Source organism: Pelodiscus sinensis, chromosome 25 (assembly GCF_049634645.1).
Source record: "Pelodiscus sinensis isolate JC-2024 chromosome 25, ASM4963464v1, whole genome shotgun sequence".
Classification (NCBI taxonomy): Eukaryota; Metazoa; Chordata; order Testudines; family Trionychidae; genus Pelodiscus; species Pelodiscus sinensis.
The window spans coordinates 11,764,747-11,785,840 of NC_134735.1; the positions used below are offsets into that span (position 1 = coordinate 11,764,747).

A 21,094-nucleotide genomic window follows, 5' to 3' on the forward strand; every position below is an offset into this window, starting at 1 on the left:
TTCCTTTTTTTTTTTTTGCTCAAAAGGGGAGGGGAGCGTGAGGCTTTCTCAAAAATCAAAAAGGGAGCATGCTGCCAAAAAGTTTGGGAACCACTGTTCTAGAGGTTGGTTAGCTGTGTTAGCACAGCACCGAGGATCCTAACTTAAAAGCCAGGACATCTGGGTTCTCCTCACAGAGCTGCGAGGTGATTGTCGGCAGTCACTTCTCCTCTCTGTTTGCCTGTTTGTAAAATGTGGATAATTATACTCAAATTTTCTTTTGGAAAGTGCTTTGGAATCTATGGGTTGTGATGGGCATGTCCTTGGTATTGTCAACCATTGTGCTGGTCATGCCACTGAGCCTGTCTATCTGCCTTTTGGGGCACCCCATACCCTATCCACTAGGCCAGAAGCTCTGGTCACCCCTAGCCAAGGCACAGAATTAGGGTAACAGTCCCCCAGCAAGGCAAGCAGATGCTGAGCCAGCTCAGGTCTGGGAGAGCTCAGTTATAAGACCATTGACAGCACCCAGGAATATCCCCACAGAGGACCAAACCCCCAAATAAATCTGTCTTGCGCTGTATAAAAATTTTAACCAAGAAAGCCCATAAGGTCAGCCCCCTCCATCAAGGAAAAAGGGAGATGCACAGTGATTGCTCCTCCACCCCCCAGGTAATAATTATTTACATTGGGCTTGATAATAAACAAAAGTGCTTTTATTAGATATAGAAAGTGGGATTTATGTGATTGCAGGTGAAAACAGACAAATCAAAGTAAGTTACTACGCCAAAATAAACAAAACATACCAGCTAATCCTAATACATGCAGGCTAGGTCTACACTAAAGGGGAAGGTCGAATTAAGATGTGCAATTCCAGCTACATTAATTACATAGCTGGAGTAGACGTGCCTTAATTCGAGTTTCCTCGCCATCCTCACAGTGGGAGGCCGACGGGAGCCAATGCTTCCATTGGCTTCCCTTACTTCTTGCAGGAGCAGGAGTATCAGCCATCAATGAAGGTGCCCTCTGAGTTTGATATACTGCGTACAGATGTGGTTGCCTCATCTAAAAAAAGATATAGTGGCATTAGAAAAGGTTCAGAAAAGGGCAACAAAAATGATTACAGGTTTGGAAAGGGTCCCATATAAAGAGAGATTAAAAAGACTTGAACTTTTCATCTTAGAAAGAGGAAACGAAGGGAGGGATATGATAGAGGTCTATAAAATCATGACTAGTGTGGAAAAAGTGAATAGGGAAAAGCTATTTACTTATTCCCACAATATAAGAATGAGGGGTCACCAAATGAAATGAATAGGCAGCAGGTTTAAAATGAACAAAAGGAAGTTTTTCTTCACTCAGCGCACAGTCAACCTGTGGAACTCCTTGACAGAAGATATTGTGAAGACTAGGACTTTAACAGGGCTCAAAGAGACCTAGATAGATTCATGGAGGTTAAGTCCATCAATGGCTATCAGCCAGGATGGGTAGGAATGGTGTCTCTAGCCTCTGTTTGTCTGGAAATGGATGACAGGAGAGGGATCACGGGAGGATTACCTGTTGTGTTCCCTCCCTCTGGGGTATCTGGTACTGGCCACAGTCAGCAGACAGCATACTGGCCTAGATGGACTTTTGGTCTGACCCAGTACAGCCTGTCTTATGTTCTTATGTTCGATTTAGCAGGTCTAATTCCGGAAGATAAATCATGGCAGCATCAATCTTTCCCAAAGTGAAGAAATGGCCTAAGAATCTTGTTACATGCAAGTTTTTACCCTAACAATTGTTCTAAACATCTCTTTCACAAGCTAGGCAGCCTCCTAGCTTGGGCCCAATTCTTCCCCGTTTAGTCTTAGATGTTTCCAGCAGGCATCTTGGGTGATAAGTAAGGGGTCTCCTGGCATCAGGTAACTACCTTAATTGTTTGGTTTCCCACCTTTATATTCCTTTTGCTCAAGGCAAGAATTCTTTGTGTTCGGTTTAAATTTTTCTCGTCTTGAGTGGAAAAGTACCAGATTCAAAATGAGTCACAGCATCAGGTGGTCTGACCACATGTCCTGGCAGGACCAATCATAAGCCAGGCTTACAGAAAAACAAAACCATTCACAAATCATTATTGTGACCTCCGGGCCATTAAGGTCTTAAGTACCACTAATGGCTCTCACTGCCAATTCTAGATTATAAAGAGATTCATACTTCACATTTCTAACTTCACATACAAGAGTGACACATGCACAGAAATAGAATATATACATTCAGCAGATTGGACCTTTAAAAATGATAAATTTCATGGTGTAGGGCACCTGGCATTGGTAGCTGTCAGAAGACAGGCTATTGAGTTAGATGGGCCTTTGGTCTGATCCAGTATGGTCATTCTTATGTTCTTATGTATTTTGCCTACATCATCTTCGAGTTATACATATTCATAATCCAATTGTCATAAAGCATAGGAGGCATGATATAGATGCTGCATCATTAATAGGATACTGCTCTAATTTAAATCAAATGTAGATTTGCCATTGATTTCAATGGCAGCAGGATCAATCCCTAATAATAAGTCAACTCAGAAGGATCACCACTGGGGACAATGAAAACAGCTGAGCACTTGAAAATGTGACTTCATTACTAATTACTAGGGGTTTTTTTCAGCCAGAAAATATCAGCATTTGTATTGAGTGTGGCGTTCAGCAATTCAGGAGCCCAAATTATTTCATGTTCAAGTACATAATTGTCCAGTTCCCAGCTTCCTATCTTGTCTGTTCAGTTTATATTTCTGCCTGTCCACCTTTAATTTCTGTGCGGCCTGTTTCACCAGGTGCAGCTGATGTGAAAAGAATGGAAAGAAATAAAGTAACTCTCAGTCCCGGAAAGTCAGTCACAGACTGATGTGATGTATGTGGTTCTTCACAGCTGAACTATTAACATATGATTGCAAATGAACACAGAACTTGGCTCAAAGGCTCACCTGAGCATGAATACAGCCAAGGGAATTTCTGCTCAGGTGCTTAAGGAAAAACATGCAATTATTTCATCAGATTTTAGTCCAAGGGGAGTAAGGCTCTGTCTCTCCTTTCTTTATTGCTCCCACAGGCTAGGGGAAGAGGCAACCAGTCTTTTCAAGATGATTTTCTTCATTCCTTGGGGGTACAAGTTCTATCAAAGGCAGAGTCAATAATTACAGCAGAGGATTTGCTGACTCATAAATTGTATTTGCACTCATCCTATGGAGGGCTGTTTTGGAGTGGCAGATAGAAGGTGAGGAGATAACTTTGTATGCAACAGCAAGCTGCGTCTCACAAAAGGGTCCTCATTAAATAACAACGCTATAATACAGGTTCCAGCAAAGGTCCCGTGGTCAAAATTGAGCTTGAATTTTGTCTCAGATTCGTTCCACGCATATGTAAAGCAACAACTCAGGATTTAAAATAGGTATAATTCCTCAATATTTCATTAGCCTGTCACAACATGTTTGTGCTTGACGGTGCTTAGAACACAACTGCTACCTTTGGAGGAGCAAGGAAGCGCTTTCTATTTTAGGTATAGTGCAGCAGCAGAGGGGATATCAAAACAGGTTTGCTAACTGGCAAGAGGGCTGTTAGTGGCACTAGCTGGCAGCCGGGGGCAGGCCGAGAGGTGATGCAAGAGTCTGATGTGGCGCTGATATCTGACAGACATGTGGCAGCCTTGTCAAACTCAAGAGTATGTTTAACAGTGTGACATGCACACACCGCCTGACCCCCAGGGAACGCGCCCATATGTTTCTCAGGTGCATTAAGGTCCAGCTGTTAGTTGTGCTGACAAAAGCAGGAAACATAAAGGAAAATATCCCAGCATGGGGGGTGATCACTGAGGCTGCCACCTCTGTTTACCAGCTAGGAGCAGATGTCATTTTCCCACTCCAGAATGCTCTCTTCTTTTTGACTGGCTCTGTGATCTCCTGTCAACCCAGCCCACACTAAGCTTTATTAACAAAGTCTTATATAATAATGTTATTGGCAGTCACGCTGCACTATCAGAGTGAGTGCTGAAACAGAGGATCTGCATTTCCGGGGCACTAGGCTCTACTGGCAAGTCACCTTTATTTTCCCATTGAACTGCTCTGTAAAGTTGGGGTTCCTCCAGACTGGGCAACGAGGAGATCAAATGAGCTCACCCCCTTCCTAGTTACTGCTGACCCCTGCCTTGTCAGTCCGACTTTCATCCCTGACTCATAACATTGTCTGAAGAGCAGATACTTTGCCTGTGTGAATTCTTCTCATGGCTAAGCTGGTAAATAGAGAGGATTTCAAGCTGTATACATCTCAGCAGAGCTCTGAAGACATATTGGAGGTCTCTAGGTGCCTTGCAAGATGGTCTCTAGCCAGCTGCCTGCCCACTTCCCTTCCCTTCCCTTCCATCTGTTTACTGATGATGCCCACAGAGTTAAACCACAATAACAGTCACCCTTCCAGGGGCATAGAGCCATTACTTAGGGCAGAATATTCAATGCCAAGTGAACGGAGCTGTGTGTTCGGGGGAAAAGGAGTGTGTCTGGGCGTGGCAAAGGAAGGCTAATACATTCAGACACCAAGGTGACGGGCATGGTCTGAACAGAAGAGAATACAACAATGCGGATATGAGGGGGGAGTGTTTGTACCTGGGCAGTGGGTCTATGTATTTGAGGAGAGTGTGGGGGTGGAGGGATGTCTGGGGAAGGGACATGTGTGGCTACAGAGGTATATCTGGGAGGGGTGGGCACTGGGGAAGGGGTTATGTGTATGGAGGGGGTGCATGTGCCTGAGTAGGGATGTGTGATTGGGGAAGGGGTGTGGCAGGGAAAGGGGCAGGGGAAAGGGTATCTGTGGAAGGGATGTATGCCTGGGTAAAGGGGGGTGTCTAAGTATGGATGGGGCGGGGATAGCCGGGAAGGGCTGCAGTCATGACTGGTGTGGAAAAAATGCACAAGGAAAAGTGATTTGCTTGCTCCCATGACATAAGAACTGGGGGTCACTGAATGAAATGAATAGGTAGCAGGTTTAAAACAAACCAAAGGAAGTTTTTGCTAAGAATTCAGACAAACATAAGAACGGCCACGGTCCCAATAGGCCAGGGCCAGCCTGAAACCAACAGAACAGGGCAGTTAGGAGTGATCCATCCCCTGTGGTCCAGGCCCAGCTTCTGACAAGCGGAGGTTTAAGGCCACCCTGAGTGTGGGGTTGCCTCCCAACAGCCAACAGCCACCGATAGACCTGCCCTCCAGGAACGTCTCTCCTTCTTTTTTGAACCCGGTTCTACCCAGTGTGTAAATTCCTCCTTTCACACGGGCTTACTGCAAAGCAGAGAGGCGAGGGGAGAGGGAAAGGTGGGGGAACAGGGCGGGGTGGGTCAGGGCGCGGCACCGGGCACCGATGGAGGGGGGCGGGGGGCTGAGTGACGGCGCTGCGGCTCCTGTGACTGGCTCAGGGAAGCATCTCTCAGCTCCGCGCCAGCCCCGGCTCCTTATAAGGGCTGGCACCCAGCGCCGCTGCCAGAGCATCCTAGCGCCGCAGCGCCCGGGGGAGAAGCGGGGCTCGGCAGCGGGGACCCCTCTTCCCCCCCAGGAGCAGCAGGCGGCTCTCCGGCGCGGGAGCGGCTGGAGCCGGGGCAGGAGCGGAGAGAGGACCCGCCCCCCACCTCCAGGGGACAGCGGCGCCCCCGATGACCGGCGGAGCCGCGGAGCCGCTGCCCGGCCGCGCCGGAGCGGGCAAGCCGCGGCGGCGGGCGGAGGAGGAGGCGGCGGGCGGCGCGGCGCTGCCCGGGGCGGTGCGGGCGCTGGAGCTGGCCGAGGCGCGGCGGCGGCTGCTGGAGGTGGAGGCCCGGCGGCGCCTGGTGCTGGAGCTGGAGAGCCGGGTGCAGCAGCTGCACCGCGTGTTCGTGCAGGCCGAGCTGCGCATGGCCAGCCGCGCCGAGAGCCTGGCCCGCCTGGGCAGCGGCGCCGGCCAGGCTCAGATCTACCTGGCGGCGCACGGGCAGCGCCTCAAGAAGAGCCTGCGGCGCTCCCGCAAGGCGCGGCCGCCCGCCCTGCTGGCCTCGGCGCTGGGGCTGGGCAGCTGCGTGCCCTGGGCGGGGGGCACGCTGCGCCGCGGCCGGGGGGGCGCCCCGGAGCCGCCCGAGTCCCCCTTCAAGAGGAGCCTGCAGGGGCCGCCGCCGGGACAGCAGGCGGCCTGAGCAGAGGGGGCGCCCGGCTGGGTCTCCCCCCCCCCCCCCGGGGCTGGGGAGGGCAGCGCGGCCCGGCGAGGTGCCCCTCCTGCGGGATGGGAAGGGCACCCCTGCAGCCGGGGGCGGGAGGGGTTCCCCCGCTGCAGCCCTCCGAGCTGGGAGCCGTCCCCTCTGTGCGGCGGTGAAAGTAACTTACAGAAATTCTGCCGGCTCTTGGAAGAGCTCCCTGCTGGCTCAGACAGCTCCTGCTTTACTTGCACCTCTGCCTCCCGAGGCCCGACTCAGCAGCTGTCTCTGGGGGGGGGAGGTGCTTTTGTAAATGAAGTTGTGCTGGACCTGCCCCCCTCTAAGTCTATACCCTCCCAGGTCAGGAGAGCCCTAAATGTGGGCAGGGGGTTCCCATAGTGCCCATCCGCTGAAAGATTCAATTCTCCTGGGGGGCCAAGTAGCACCCCCCACTCAGCATGCACAACTCCTATCCCACCTGTGAGGTGACTCGCCCCTCTCGTCCCACCAATACTGGCCGATTGTCTCCTCAAACCACCGGCAGCTCCTCCTAATCTGAAAAGAAAGAGTGAAGATTCATCAGGAGCCTAACCCACCCCAATATGCCACAGTCCCATGTCACATGTAGAAGATCCCAATGTGCTGCAGAAGGGATCAGTCTCTTTGGCTATTCCCAGGGTGCTTTCAGATCTAATAGGCCCTCCAGAGAGAGACTGCCTCCCGGGGACAGACCCTCCATGCCAGCTCCCACATAGACTCCAGTGTCTCCCACTTCATCAGCCTGCTGCTCTGACTCACTGCTGCATTTGGTCCCCTTTTGGTCAGGGGGGACTGGATCAAAGAATCCTGCCTTAATTTGCCCCTGCACATATCCAGCCTGAGACATCAGCTATCCACCTGGGGACATCACAACTGGACTGCACCAAACCGGATGCCCCTACAACAGTTTGGGACCATGTTTCAATTCCTGGACCAGAATCCACTGAGACTGTTTTTACAGAGACCAAGGAGGAACATTCTCCTATTCAGTGACTGTAATGACCACATAGCCTCCCAGCTGGGACACCAAGATGCTCCACCTGAGGGTGGCAGCACTTGGTCTGAACCAGTCTTCTGCAGCTTCAGATGAATGTTTCCATTGAGAAGCAATATATTCTCACTTTCAGACTGTGATTGTTACTTTCGGTGGTGCCCCATAACTATGAGCTAGACTGAAAACACGGTCCCATAGAAATCTTGGGAGAATTTTGCGGCTGACTTTCATGGGGCCATGGTTTGGCCTAATGTTCTTCAAGAGGTTTGTGCTCTCAGGATGAAACTTAGCCCCGGAAGAGGGCTAGCACTAGGCCTAGGCATTGCTTCCATCAGACTTGGCCCTCCATGTCCTCGACTTGAGCTCTCCTTGCCTAAGCCCACGGTTATGGGACTGAAGTGATGCATATGCTTTGCACAGGTATGAAGTTCACTCAGAAGGAACATTACAATAAGCAACCTTGACACGTCCTTATAAGCCCTTCAAGGGCAAGATTGTTGAGCTCTGATGACAAATTCTAGTGCTGGAAAGTCCAGGCTGGATACAAAGAACAGAACCATTTTTCAAGCTCTGTGCAGAAATAGACAATCAACATGTGGAAGAAAAAAATCTCAGAAACTATGGTGAAGTGTGTGTCTCTGTACTGGATTTCATCCATCACTCTGGCTTCTATTGCTCACTTTGCATGGGACTCTGACTCCTGCTAGAAGCAGTTTCTTTCATCCCTTTATTTTTTTAAACATGAAGATCCTTTTTTTTTTTAATCACACTGACTCATAAAGTAATGTAGAGACTACTTGTGTGTGTGAGTGAGAGAGAGAGAGACATACACAGAAGGTCTGTTACATAATCTATGCTGGATGGGCCCGGAGCAGCTACTGCAGCCGGACGAACTGAATATACACAAGTTGCACTTTGGTACTTTATAGCAAGCACATTCTGGAAGTAGGCACTTGCATAAATAAACAGCTATATATTTTATTCATTATATATGGTATCTTGAGAGGTTGCTTTAAATATGGAAGGAGGGTGGGATAGGAAAACTGCAAAATCAGACTCAGCAACTGCTTGTAAATGACGTACCAGTGCAAATCTCCTCTAACCCGTCTGCCCAACTGTCCTTTGCTAGCTGGGCTCTGCGTCCCTTTTGGCCTCTCTGTCACAGGAGTCTTCCTACTTTTAGTGGTTTGTGTAAGTTGCACTAGAACCACAATCACTGGACCAGGAATATCTATTATGCTGGTGCCTTGGGACACTGGGCACATATCTAGGTCTAGTCTGCACATTGCAGACCTATATCGGGGATAACTGTATCGCCATGGGGTGTGAAAAATCCATACTCCTGAGCAATGTAGCTAACTAGATTTACACCCCTGTGGAAACCTTGATATGTCAGCAGGAGAGCCTATCCACTCAACGTGACTACTGCCTCTTGGGGAGGTGACTTAACTGTGCTGACAGAAGTGCTCTCTCCCGTCAGTTTAAAGCATCTTCACACCAACCCGCCTTTTTAAGTGCAGACTTGCCCTTGGTGACTGAGTCCGTATCAGGCAGAGCTTGCACCTTGAAGACAAGCTCCAACAAGCAGGGGAAACAACCGCCGGGCATGTAGTAGGGAAAGGCGGGCTGGGTGACAGATGTACTCATTGGTAGTTCTCTTAGCATGCCACCTGCTGGGCTTTAGTGAGGGGACAATATACAGGACGGGGAGTTTCCTAGGCATTGTTTTTTCTCCTTACGTCTCTCTGGGTACGTCTACACTGCAGTGTTTTCCTAGAATAACGGCCGTTATTCCTCAAAAACAATACTAGCATCCACACGGCCGTTGTGTTATTTCGACAAAAAGTCGAAATAACGGCGGGCTTTTTCCAATGGCGGTAAACCTCATTCTATGAGGAATAAGGCTTTTTCGGGAAAAGCTTTTTCGGGAAAAGGCAAGTGTGCATGCGGAGGAGGGAGTTCTGTCAAAAGAGAGGCCTCCAGGAAATAACATGTGTTCCCTGCTGGCCACTCCGTCCACACTCATCATAACTCTATAGTTCCTGTCTCCCAGCATCCCTCAAAGCTGCAAACACCTGGCACAGGGCTTGTGGCAGGAAGGCAGCTCCGGGAGCTGCAACACACCACCCGGCTGCCAGTGCCTGACATGTGGGCACCAATGTCCCAACCACAAGCCCCCAAGAGCCCATTGGCCCTCCCAGGGAGCATGCACAGCACTCCCGGGAGCCTGCCAGGGGCCAGAAAAGGCATGTACCGTCCTGGTCTGGGGTGGAGATCCTGGCCCTCCTGGAGGTATGGGGCGAAGAGGAGACTCTCCAGGATCTCCACCCCAACCGGCACAATACCAACATATATGGCCAGATGGCTGAGACCCTGGCCACGAGGGGCCTCCACCAGACTCTTGAGCAAGGTTAAGGAGGTCGGGCAGGGCCACGCCAGGGCAAAGGAGCGCAGCTCTCACTCCAGGGCACTCTAGACTGGGCCAAATAACGGAAAAGCCTCTTCCGGAAAAGCGCTCGGAAAAAGCCCTGGGCTGTGTCTACACTGCACCCCTTTTCCGGAAAGATTCCTCTTAAAATCAGGAATAAGGGACCTTTCGGAAAAGGCTTTATTTTCCAAAAGATCCCATCTAGACTGGCGCTTTTCTCCGGCAAAGCCCCGAACCGGAAAAAAGCGGCAGCAATGTTTCTACAAATGAAGCGGGGGATATTTAAATCCCCCGCTTCATCTGCAATTCCGACTTGTCTCATCTGCATCCCTTTTCTGGAAAAGGAGTGCAGTGTAGACACAACCCTGTAGTCTAGACCTAGCCAAGAAGAACATTCTGGGTGGTTACCAGGCACATATATCAGCTTGTGATCTAGTTAAATACCTGCTGAGTTTGTGCTTGGGGGCAGCTTTCCTGCTCTGTTTCATTTGTAACTTTCAGTTACAAAATAAAAAATTTAAAAAAATAGAGAAAGAGAAGGACCAACTGTAACCGTTTTCTTAAAGCCCCCCCCGAGTCTGGGTGGGACACCGTCCTAAGTGGGAGCTCCGCTCCCTGTCAGGGCCTCTGGCCTTATTGCAGCACTCCTGCCGCCAGAGTGGGTCAAGCCTATGTGTATCCCCAGGGGGACCGGGAAGGGGGCTCGGGCCCTCCCTCACTCCGAGCCCCGACCCAGGGCCCTGAGAGAGGGGACGTGCATCCTCTTCTGTCAGTGGAGGGGGTCAAGTTTCCCCCAAACCCTCCACTCGCGGGGTTTCGCGGCCCCGCCCTGGGTCCCTTCCTCCCGGTCAATGTCTTTGCGGATTCCCCCAGCGTGGGGACCAGCTTACCCTCCGTCCGCTTCGGAGGCCTCCTGGTTGCACGGACTCCTCGGAGTCTGGGTCCTCTCGCCGGTCCTGGGATTCCCCTCGGAGCCAGACACCCTCCTCCTCCTCCCGGCCGTGGCCGGGGCCTTTTTGAATCCCCCGCTCCTCGGCACTTTGGCCTGACGTCACCACTGCGTCCCGGCCCCCGTCCTGCTTGGCGTCTTGGCCGGCGCCTTCACTGACGCCGACCCGGGCCGTCCATTATCGGTCGTGCTGGTGCTCGGCGCTACCGTCCGGCGCTCAGCGGCGCAATCCCCGCCGCCCAATCTCCCCTCCCGGACTCTGCCCCCCTCCTCGGGGCTTATCTCAGTGCGGGGGGTCCGACCGGCGGGGGGTCCGCCTACCCCGTCACACTAACCTGGAAAGCAAAGAACAGGGCTCCCGTGAGGTACGGTGCCAGCTCCCAGTAACTCTAGTGGGCAGCATGGCCAACCCCAATGGTCAAAAATCACAAGTTAGCCCCTACCCTCCTCCCCGGCATGGTCAGACTAGTTTACAAACCATGAGATTTAAAAAAAATAATTATTTTGGTTTCCCTCTGCCCCCGGTTCGTAAGCCTGTAACAACAGCATTGTCAAGCTTTCCTCTGCCACCACGAGGGCCTGTTTGAAGGACAAGGTGAGGGGCCCAGGAAATCCCACGATTCCAGGAGCTGCGGCTTTTATGTTCAAAGTCCACTTAGCGTGGAGGAAAGCGGTGTGTCTGGTTTGTTTATAACAGGAACTCAGGCAGCAGCGGCGGATATAAGGCAGGGCGGTTGCCCCGGGCCCTGCGCTTCAATAGGCCCCGCGCGAGCACCGGTGTTGTAAAACTCTCATCCGCCCTGCTCAGAGCAGGGTCGGCAGCCTGGGGCCCGCGAGGGAACCCCGCCCCCCCGCCCCCACCGTAGCAGGCAGCCCGCACAGGAGCTGCAGTAGCCAGAGCAAACCCCACGCTGGTTGGGTCCGGCCGCATGGCAGCAACAGTCCCGTCCCCCCCCCCACGCAGAACAGAACAGCGGGGCGGGGCCCTTTGTGGTGCAGGAGCTGCGAGCCGGCAGGGGAGGGTCCCTCATGGCTGCTTCCCTCCCCCCCCACCCATTGGCCGGACCTGGAAAAGGGCAGCTGTGGGAACCTACTAATCACCGCTCCCCTCAGGCTTTTAATTCCCCAGCACATGACTGGTTTTTCTATAGGGTCAGTGTCCCCGAACCCAAGAAAGGTTTCCCACCCCTGCCACAAATACAGGAGGCCCCTGCTTTATAACAGCCCGATTTACGACCCTACCTCCCGCCCCCACCACCACCACCACCACCATTATGACCTATTTCCGAAGTGGGGAAGGGGCCAAAATCTCCCGACTTACGTCCTTGGCCTATTGTAAACGCAGGCTCCAGTTCCGAGTAGGGTTGCCAGGTGTCTGGTATTGGCCCTGAGAGACCAGTATTTGTGGCTTGTCTGGTAAAAAAAAAAAAACAGAAAATACGGGACCAGTAAAATGTCTGATATTTTCAGTTTTTCTCAGCTGGAAAGCCACTTGGGACATTCTTCCCCTGCCCTGTCTGGTGGGGGTGGGAAGTGTAAGATTTAAAGGTGCCATGATTATTTGGGGGGGGGGGGGAAGGCGCTTTTTTTGCTCAACATTTGGATATTCCCCCCTTTTTTATTAATGCAAAATTTTGTTTAAAAATGAATTACAATATAATTAAAATAAAAATTATCAAACTAAATTAAGTTTCTATCAAATTTACCCAATTCACATTTAATATGAAAATAGCCTTCAATTTGCACATTTCACGCCTTTTTTTCTATTTTTTCTCCAAAGGGGGGCCCTGGGCCCCGCAAAACTCTCATCCACCCTTGTCAGGCAGGATAGGAAGAAGTCTAAGCCTCCGGGGTAGGGAGTGGAGGGGGGGGTATGTTGAGTGTTTGTGGGTATGTTGCGGCCACTTTATAATGGCGATAAAACCACCTGCTAACACCACAGCTCTCGCCATGGTGCTCACGGCTGCAGGGACAGTCTGGCTAGGAGAGGAGGAGAAAGGCTCAGTTACTCTACAGTGGGATAATGTCCCCTATTGCTGCTGGAAGGCTCTGTCAGAGGGTCAAGCCATCCCAGGACAGGGGAAGGACAAGCCACCCCACCCTACACAGTCAGTCCCGGTGCTGGGCTCAGCGTTGGCAAAGATTCTCAAAGGTCCGGTCTGCCCGCAGGGTTTGTCCCAGTATAACTCTGCCCCTCAGGGCTGTGCTGTTTTACTGTTACAGTCACAACCTTAGCATGGACATAGTTATACCAGTGCTGCTTGGACCTCCCTGGGCCAGCACCCTGGGGACCTGACTGGTCCTGGATGAAAGATTTTGCTGGATCAGTGGAGGTCATTTCTGGACCCCTGCCACTGGTCCTCCCGGCTGGTTCCCCTCCTGACCTGCTGACTCTGCTGGGCAGCCATCGCTGCTGTGGCTCCAGGACCTTCTGGACAGCCCTGCGCTGGGGCTCCGGGACCCGCTGGGCAGCCCCACACTGGGATTCGAGGACCTGCCGGGCAGGTGCACACACCACACTGGAGCTCCAGGACCTGCCTCCAGGACCTGCCGGGCACCACGGCTCCCGGCCCCACCAGACAGCCACACTGCCATGCGCTGAGCAGCCCCACCATCAGCTCGCTGCAGGCAACCTACTGCCGTGCTGTCCCCATAGGGATCCTTGCCACTGGCCCTCCACTAGGGATGTTAAATAGAGGTTAGTGAGCTAATCGAGTAGTCGATGGAATTTCCATCAACTAATCGATGGGGGTATGTCTACACTACCCCGCTAGTTCGAACCAGCAGGGTAGTGTAGACATACCCTAAGGGCGTTAGCTCCCAGGGGCAGTGCTGCGGCTCTGCTTTTTAAATGTAGTAAGTGCCGCCAGGTTGTGGAACAACCCCCTGGTTCTGGGAGAGTAGGTGTGGGTATGCACTGGACTACCACTCTGACCTTGGTTCTCGTCCCAGCTCTGCCACTAGATTGCTGGGGTGGCCTTGTCCAAGTCACTTCATCCTGCTGCTGGCCTCAGTTTCTCCAGCTGTGGATGACAAATGCTAGATAAGTGTGAGGGATTACTGATTTTATTATGCATAAGGAAATGCTTCCAAGTTTGGCTTTAAAACACTCCCACTTTGCAGAGCTCTGCAGCAGAGAGGGCCTCTAAGCCCGCACGACCTTGTGCCTCCCATCACTTAAACTGCTCCTATTCCAGCCAGCAGCCAACTGCTCCTTTTCTAAATCAACTCACACCCGAAGGAAGAATATTAAAGAAGGTTCTCAGAGTCTGCTGCAGCCTTAATCTCATCAGGGACCCTTTCTCAAAAGCAGGGCAGAAAGGGGACTTTAATAGCGGCTTACAGGTTTCAGAGCGGAGAAGGAACACATTATGTCCCAGAGGTTTTCAATTAATAGTATGAAAAGCACAGCTTGGTCTTAAATCCCTCTCTTTTTTCCCTGCTCCGGTGATTATTTGCAAATCAGCTTTTGACCCGATTATAGCAGAACCTGCTTAAAGGAATTGCTGGGAAAGACCTTTCGAAAAGAAACCCCCTCTCCATTAACCGACTCAGATTGAAATAATGCTAGCGCCTTGGTTGTAAAGATTCTTTTCTTCACACGTTGGTCACAGCACAATTACAATCTCATAATTGCTTGTCTCCAGCATCTTTTACCAAGCAGCCTCAAATGTTAATTGATTAAACCTCCCAATGCCCCATTGGTAGGAGGTTATATTGTATTTTGCAAAGTGCTCCACTTAGGAAGGAACAATCTGTTTCACACACACAGAATGGGAAGCAACTGTCTAGGAAGGAGCACTGCAGAAAGAGATCTAGAGGTCATAGTGGACCACAAGCTAATGTGAAAGTAGAAAGAATTATATTGTAAGAGAAAATTATGTTTGTAGGTATGCAGATCAGAATGAAGCCAGGTGTGCCTGGGATAACAGGAAAAGGAACATTAGGTGTTAGGCAGAAAGTAATTGAGGTAACCAGGGATATATGGACAGGAGATTGCTGTGTGCTTGATGTGGAAATGAAGATACTTGACTAGTCTCATACTAATCATGAGAAGTTTTGCCACCTTTTAATCTTGTTAAGTTGGCTTTCTTTTGAATGTATAAATCAAAGGGCTTTGAGCTTTGTATGGTACTCACATTTTCTGGGTGTATTAGCAGAGCGGCTTTGCTAATAAACAGAGCGGTCTGACAAATCTGTGAGTCCTGTGTGTCTGACTTTGACAATAAACATGAGTCAACAGTGTAACACTGTTGCCAAAAAAGCCAACATGATTCTGGGATGCATTAACAGGAGTGTTGTGAGCAAGATATGAGAAGTCATTCTTCCGCTCTACTGTGTGCTGATTAGGGCTCAATTGGAGTCTTGTGTCCAGTTCTGGGCACCACATTTCAAGAAAGGTGAGGAGAAATTGGAGAAGGTCCAGAGAAGAGCAACAAGAATGATTAAAGGTCTAGAGAACATAACCTACAAAGGAAGACTGAAAGAATTAGGCTTGTTTAGTTTGGAAAGGAGAAGACTGAGAGGAGACATGATAGCGTTTTTCTGGTAACTAAAAGGGTGTCACAAGAAGGAGAGAGAAAAATTGTTCTCCTTGGCCTCTGAGGATAGGACAAGAAGCAATGGACTTAAACTGCAGCAAGGGAGTTTTAGGTTGGACATTAGGAAAAAGTTCCTACCTGTCAGGGTAGTTAAACACTGGAATAAATTGCTTAGGGAGACTGTGGAATCTCCATCTCTGGAGATATTTAAGAGCAGGTTAGACAGACATCTGTCAGGTATGGGGTCCTGCCATGAGGGCAGGGGACTGGACTCGATGACCTCTCGAGGTCTCTTCCAGTTCTAGTGTTCTAGGATTCTATTATTTTATTCCCATTTCATGGACAAACTCAGGAAGGACAATGACGGCAGGAGAAGGTAGTGGAAGAACTAAAAATAGAACCCAAGTGCCATGATTACCCAGTCACTTGTTCTAACCCTAGGTTCCTAGGACCCATTCAGCTACAGACACACCGCAGCCAATGAAATAACACGTCACACTAAACCATCCCACAGGCAAATCTGCAGTCCAGGTGGAGAATGTAAGGGAAGGTGGGGAGTGACAACCATGTGCCCCCCCGCCCTGGACGGTGAATCCCCACCAGGGGGAGCAGCAAAGCGTCATTCGCCCCCTTTCTGCTGGTTGTGGTGCAGAGAAACGAAGGTGAAATAGCTAGAAGGGACCACTGATGTGAGATGCACCTAGCGCCTGGTTTCCAGAGGCACTGAACATCAGAAGCTCTCACGGATGGCAGCTGGAGCTACTCACCCTTTCTGGAAGTCAGGCCTCGGTGAACACCCAAGATCAAAGGCCCCCCCATGCCCTGGCTGCTTTTCACATCAGTGATTTGGCCAGTGGCACACAGGAAGTTGATGGCAAGGCCAAGACTAGGAGTCAGATCTCCTGAGTCTCCACCCACTGCCGTAGCCATGTGATCATATTTCCTCTTACCTGCACTCTATGGCCCACCTAGGACTGGTTGCTAATTCCTTCATGATGTCTCAGGCTTCGTTACAACCTGCCATTTCACTCCACTCTAGCCACGCCTCTGATCCCTGGCTTCTCCAACAGGACACTTGTTCTCTCACTGCCTGTTAATTCCCACACCCACTCCAGGGCTGAAACCCATGGACGGTCCATATCAAAACTCTCTTGCTACTGTTCGTGGAACCTACAGCACGGATACCTCAGATTGTATCGTAACATTGTGCTGTCTTTTTCTTTCTCCGTACAACCCCGCTCATGCTAGGGCCCCAATCCTCGACCGGGATTGCAAGGGAGAGCCAGAACACCAAGGCTACGTCTACATTGCAGGCTTTTTGCACAAGTACAGCTGTTCTTGCGCAAAAACTTGCAGAGCGTTTACACTGCACGCACATTCTTGCACAAGTAAATTTACAGTACAGCGTCGGAAAACAGGGCTTCTTCCGGAAGAGTTATTCCTCTCCCCACGAGGATTAAGCCCTCTTGCGCAAGAGCTCTTCCTCAAGAAGGCAGTGTAGTCAGGCAATATGAATTTCTTGCGCAAGAAAGCCCTATGACTAAAATGGTCATCAGAGCTTTCTTGTGCAAGAGAGCATCCACATTACCATGGACACTCTTGCGCAAAAGCACATCTCTTGCACAAAAGCACACGGCAGTGTAGACGCGCTCTTGTGGAAGACCTTTTGCACAAGAACTCTTGCCCAAGAAGCCTGCCGTGTAGACGTGCCCAACTGACAATGAGCGCGATGCAAGAGGAGAGCGCCCAGATGAGACTGAAATGTCAAGCCCCTTCCACCACGGGAGAGCCTATTGGAGAGACCAGGTGAGTGAGTGCCCTTCCTGGAGAACACGAGGCTTATGTAATACCTACGGTCCTGTCCACTTGCCAGGGGCCAGCAATCATGTTCCCTAAGTAGTGCTGGCGCTTGTTGGTGCCATCACAGGCTTATCTCGTTACAGTCGTTCTAGAAAAATTAATGTGGGATGTTAATGCCTAAGCCCAGATTTTCTCCTTTGTGCTGCGGTTCGGTGTAGATCTCACGAAACACGTCAGCGACGGAGCGCTGGCATCATGCCCAGGGTGGAACGCCAAGCAGCCCCAGATCCCTGTCTCAGGACAAGGAGCCAGAGTCTTTGGGCTTGTAAGGCTCCGATAAGACTTGGAAGGGTGTTAGAAGTGCGGGGGGGGAGTGAACCAGAGGATTTGGGTTTTATTATTTGCATTGCTGAGGGAGCCCTCATTAAATTGACAGAAGAGCAGGAGGTTCATCGCTGACGAAGCAGGGATTGTATTTGCCTTAAGTTGCACGTGAGTTCTACGGTGCTGTAGTAAACCCCTGTGTGTGTGTGCCTCAGTTTCCCTGGGCACTGCACCAATACCTAGCTGATAGGAATTTCAGTGCAATAGCTTCCCCCACATACAAAATGGTTAATGCCTTTTGAAATGTGAGGCCAGGAGGCGCATGTGACCAAGTGGCACCTTTTGCTGGGGAAGCAGGACAAAGCCTGGCAGGGAGGCCTGATGGGGGAAGGGGAGGTGGGAGATGTAGCCGTGTTGGATGAGGATGGACCGTATAGTGGAGAGGCAGGTGAGGATTGCTAAATTCTTAAAGCTGACAGTGCTAGGTCAGAAAGGTTTGGGCAAAGACTCCCACCATTAATGACTGGGATGTGAGTGTGAAAACAATGCAACGCCAGAAACTATGTTGGTTGCAAAACACACAGGGTCTCATACTGCAGATTAACTGCCAAGGCCACAGAGAGCAGGCAGCAGGGGATGCTAGGAAAGAGGAACTGCTTTGCAAAGCAAATGAATCTGCACTTCCTTAGAGTCTGAAACCACATTCCTGTCTACTGGTAACACAAGAGGGCAGTGTAAGATCTCCCATTAATGACCAAGCTGCTGCACAGAAATTTTGGCAGTAATGAAATGACAGACGGTGAGTAATACAGCAATACAGTCCAAGGACACAGCTTTTGCAGGAGAACAGAAGCACACGTACATGCAAGGCTTAGGAGCAGGGACTTAGACCCGAGGCAAACGTGCGAGAGATGGGTGGGGGAGGTTCATTTTCAGACTTTTTTTTTTCTCATAACCCAGTTGAAGAAAATCATTGATGCCCGTGACCCAAAATAATTCGACCAGAGCTTCGCGGTAGGGCTGAGGAGGAGAGCCTTGGGGTGTAGGAGGGGGCTCTCACTTCGGGGGCGGGTCAGGGCTGGGGCAGGAAGGGCTTCCCTTGAGCAGCTCCTGGTCAGTGGTGCAGCGGGGGGGCTAAGGCAGCTTCCTGCCTCTCCTGGCACCGCAGACCAGGCTGCACCCCAGAAGCAGCCCGCAGCAGATTCCCAGCCAATGGGAGTGCGGAGCTAGTGCTCAGGGCAGGGGCAGTGCATGGAGCCTTGTGCGCTCTCCCCCATCCCCCACCTAGGAGCCAGGCCTGCTGCCAGCTGCTTCTGGGGCACAGCACAGTCTGCAGTGCCAGGACATGCCTCACTGGTCACCTGTTCCCCAGACCCCGCTGGTCACCTGATCTCCCTGCAGCAAGGAGACCCAGCACCCGACATGCCACCCCCCAGTCCTGGGTCATGACTTGTAGTTTGAAAACACCTGCATTAATGATCCAGAGACATTCTGGAGCATTTCCTTTGAAGTCCTGGATCTTGAGAAGGGGCTAGTGGTTAAAGCACTAGAGTGGAACTCAGGAGATCTAGGTTTATGTATTGGCTTTGCTACCGATTTGCTGCATGCCTTTTGGCAAGTCACTTGATGGAGTTTGCCCATCCGTGCATTAGCGATAAGTTCTGTCTCATTCTTCTCTTTATCAAAGCAGCGACTGGCTCTTGCTATGTGTATGTAAGACACCTAGCACAATGGGACCCTGATTGTGACTGGAGCCTGTAAATGGTACTGTAATATTCGGGTTTTATGCTGCTGCCCATCACCGCAGTGCCTGGGTTCCATCCTCATAGAACAGGCAACATTCCTACTAGACATGGTGAGACTCTCTGGCTCCTTCATTTGTGGGGTACAATTTTTTCCTTATATCCAGACAAATTAAAATGGGGTTATGTGCTCCATGGATCTTATAGTTTCTTCTGTTTCACCGCACAAACAATTAAGCTGTGCTATTAAACTAACTCGCTGACCAAAGCCAGAACATACCACTTTGAAGCACAGATATCCAGCGGTTTAATGCGCAGAAGCTGCATTTGTTATCCTATTTGGCCTCTTATTAGCAACGTTGTGAATTAATTCTCACTGTTCTTGCAGGGCTACATAAGACACTTTTTTTAAAAGTGATTGTTCTTGGGTTTAGCCACTTTGGGCAGGATCCATGGCTTAGAGAGTCTGGCCTTAGACCGGCCAGCAGGAGGTATGGGTGTGATTTCTGGCTCAGACTTCCTGTGCTTCTTGAGGCAAGCCACTTAATCCAGTGGCTTTCAAACTTTCCAGACAACTGTACCCTTTAGGAAGCTGATTTGTCTTGGTAACACCACCTCCCCCAAAGTTTCACCTCCCTTAAAGATGACTTTGACTTTAACAGGGTTCAAAAAAGAGCTAGATAAATTCATGGAGCTTGGTCCATCAATGGCTATTAGCCAGGGTGGGCAGGAATGGAGTCTCTACCTTCTGTTTGTCAGAAGCTGGGAATGGGCAACAGGGGTGGGATTCAATGGGGGAATTGGCATTGGCCCCTGTTGGAAGACAGGACGCAGGGCTAGATGGACCTTTGGTCTGACCCAGCTGGCCATTCTTGACTTGCTTACAAAAATCAGACAAAATTACAAAAGTGCCCCAGCACACTAGGACCGAACAACTGCCGACTTGCTCGTTTTTCACTGCATAATCATAAAATAAATCAACTGGAATATAAATATTGTACTTACGTGTCCGTGTGCAGCAGTTTGCCCATCTGGGCAGTAGAGGTAATAGTATGTTCTCTGTCTAGCTCACTCAGCGCTTGATGAGGGCAGGGACTGTATAGCATACAGAGCAGCATAAACAAGCCATTGTATGAAATGTTAGTTTGTACCGACTTCGCCAGTGCTTTCATGTAGCCTGTTGTAGAACTAGGCAAATGTCTAGAGCAGTCAATGCAGCCCCTGAAAAAGCTCTGTGTACTGCTAGAAGTATGAATACCCCTGCTTGAGAAGCATTGATTCTTCACCTACTGCAGGGGTGGGGAACCTAAGGCCCGGGGGCCAGATCCAGCCCCTGGCTTTCTGGATCTGGTCCCCCAAGAGTTGGGGATCTCCCCCCCAGCATTGGGACCCACACCAGTGTCGCCCAGATCCGGCAGCCCCTAACCCACTCCTACACCCTTCCAGACCCCTCAATGTTCAGTCTGCTCCTGCAGCCTCCTCCCACCTGGACCCCCACCCCACCCCCACTTTGCTCCTGCACCCTCCCACTCTCCCAAACCCCTCAATACCCGGCCCACTCCTGCACCCTACCTCCCACCCAGACCACACCCCCCCACACTTTGCTCCTGCATCCCCATCTGGCTCAGACCTCTCACCACCAGCCCACTTCCCAGCAGTCCCCTCCTGTACACTGAACCCCTCATTCTTGGCCCCACCCCAATGCCTGTGGGGCTCACAAAATCAACTAGCCCAGGCTCCCCTCAGGTTCTGGTGTGTACCCCAGACTCATGTTTTGTGGGTCAGCAGCCCCCCCCCCCCATGCAAAAAAGTTTCCCCACCCCTCATCCACTCCATCAGCAGAGCGGTGGGGGGAGGGATGGAGGGCGGATTTAATGCATGAATGGCTGAGGTGCTTGGACACGGTACCAAGCCACTCCAAGAGGAGCACGGACCTTTTCCTTCAGAAGGATTGCGCCAAGTGCCGTTTCTGCCGGAGCTGGTTATTGTTTTACAGCAACACAGACTGTGCCTGGGGCAGGGCAGACCGTGCCGCTCGCCAGGTCTCCTCAAACAGGTTGTTCCCAGCTCTGCTGGAAAAACTCTGCCAGATTTAGCAGGCACCTTCCGTGCCAGCCAAAG

At 51.0% G+C, this 21,094-nt stretch overlaps 1 protein-coding gene and 1 long non-coding RNA gene across 2 annotated transcripts; one reads left to right on the plus strand and one right to left on the minus strand.

Moving 5' to 3' along the window:
- Nucleotides 1-672: 672 nt before the first annotated feature.
- Nucleotides 673-7,148, minus strand: LOC142819905 (uncharacterized). The gene is made up of 2 exons (XR_012897586.1): nt 6,347-7,148; nt 673-1,044 (listed from the first exon to the last, which is right to left on the minus strand). It is a non-coding gene; the product is annotated as an uncharacterized LOC142819905 (long non-coding RNA).
- On the plus strand, nt 5,512-6,348 carry TRNP1 (TMF1 regulated nuclear protein 1). The gene has a single exon (XM_075908674.1). It carries the CDS (start codon nt 5,650-5,652, stop codon nt 6,157-6,159), a length of 510 nt encoding a protein of 169 aa, XP_075764789.1. The 5' UTR covers nt 5,512-5,649; the 3' UTR covers nt 6,160-6,348.
- Nucleotides 7,149-21,094: the final 13,946 nt, after the last annotated feature.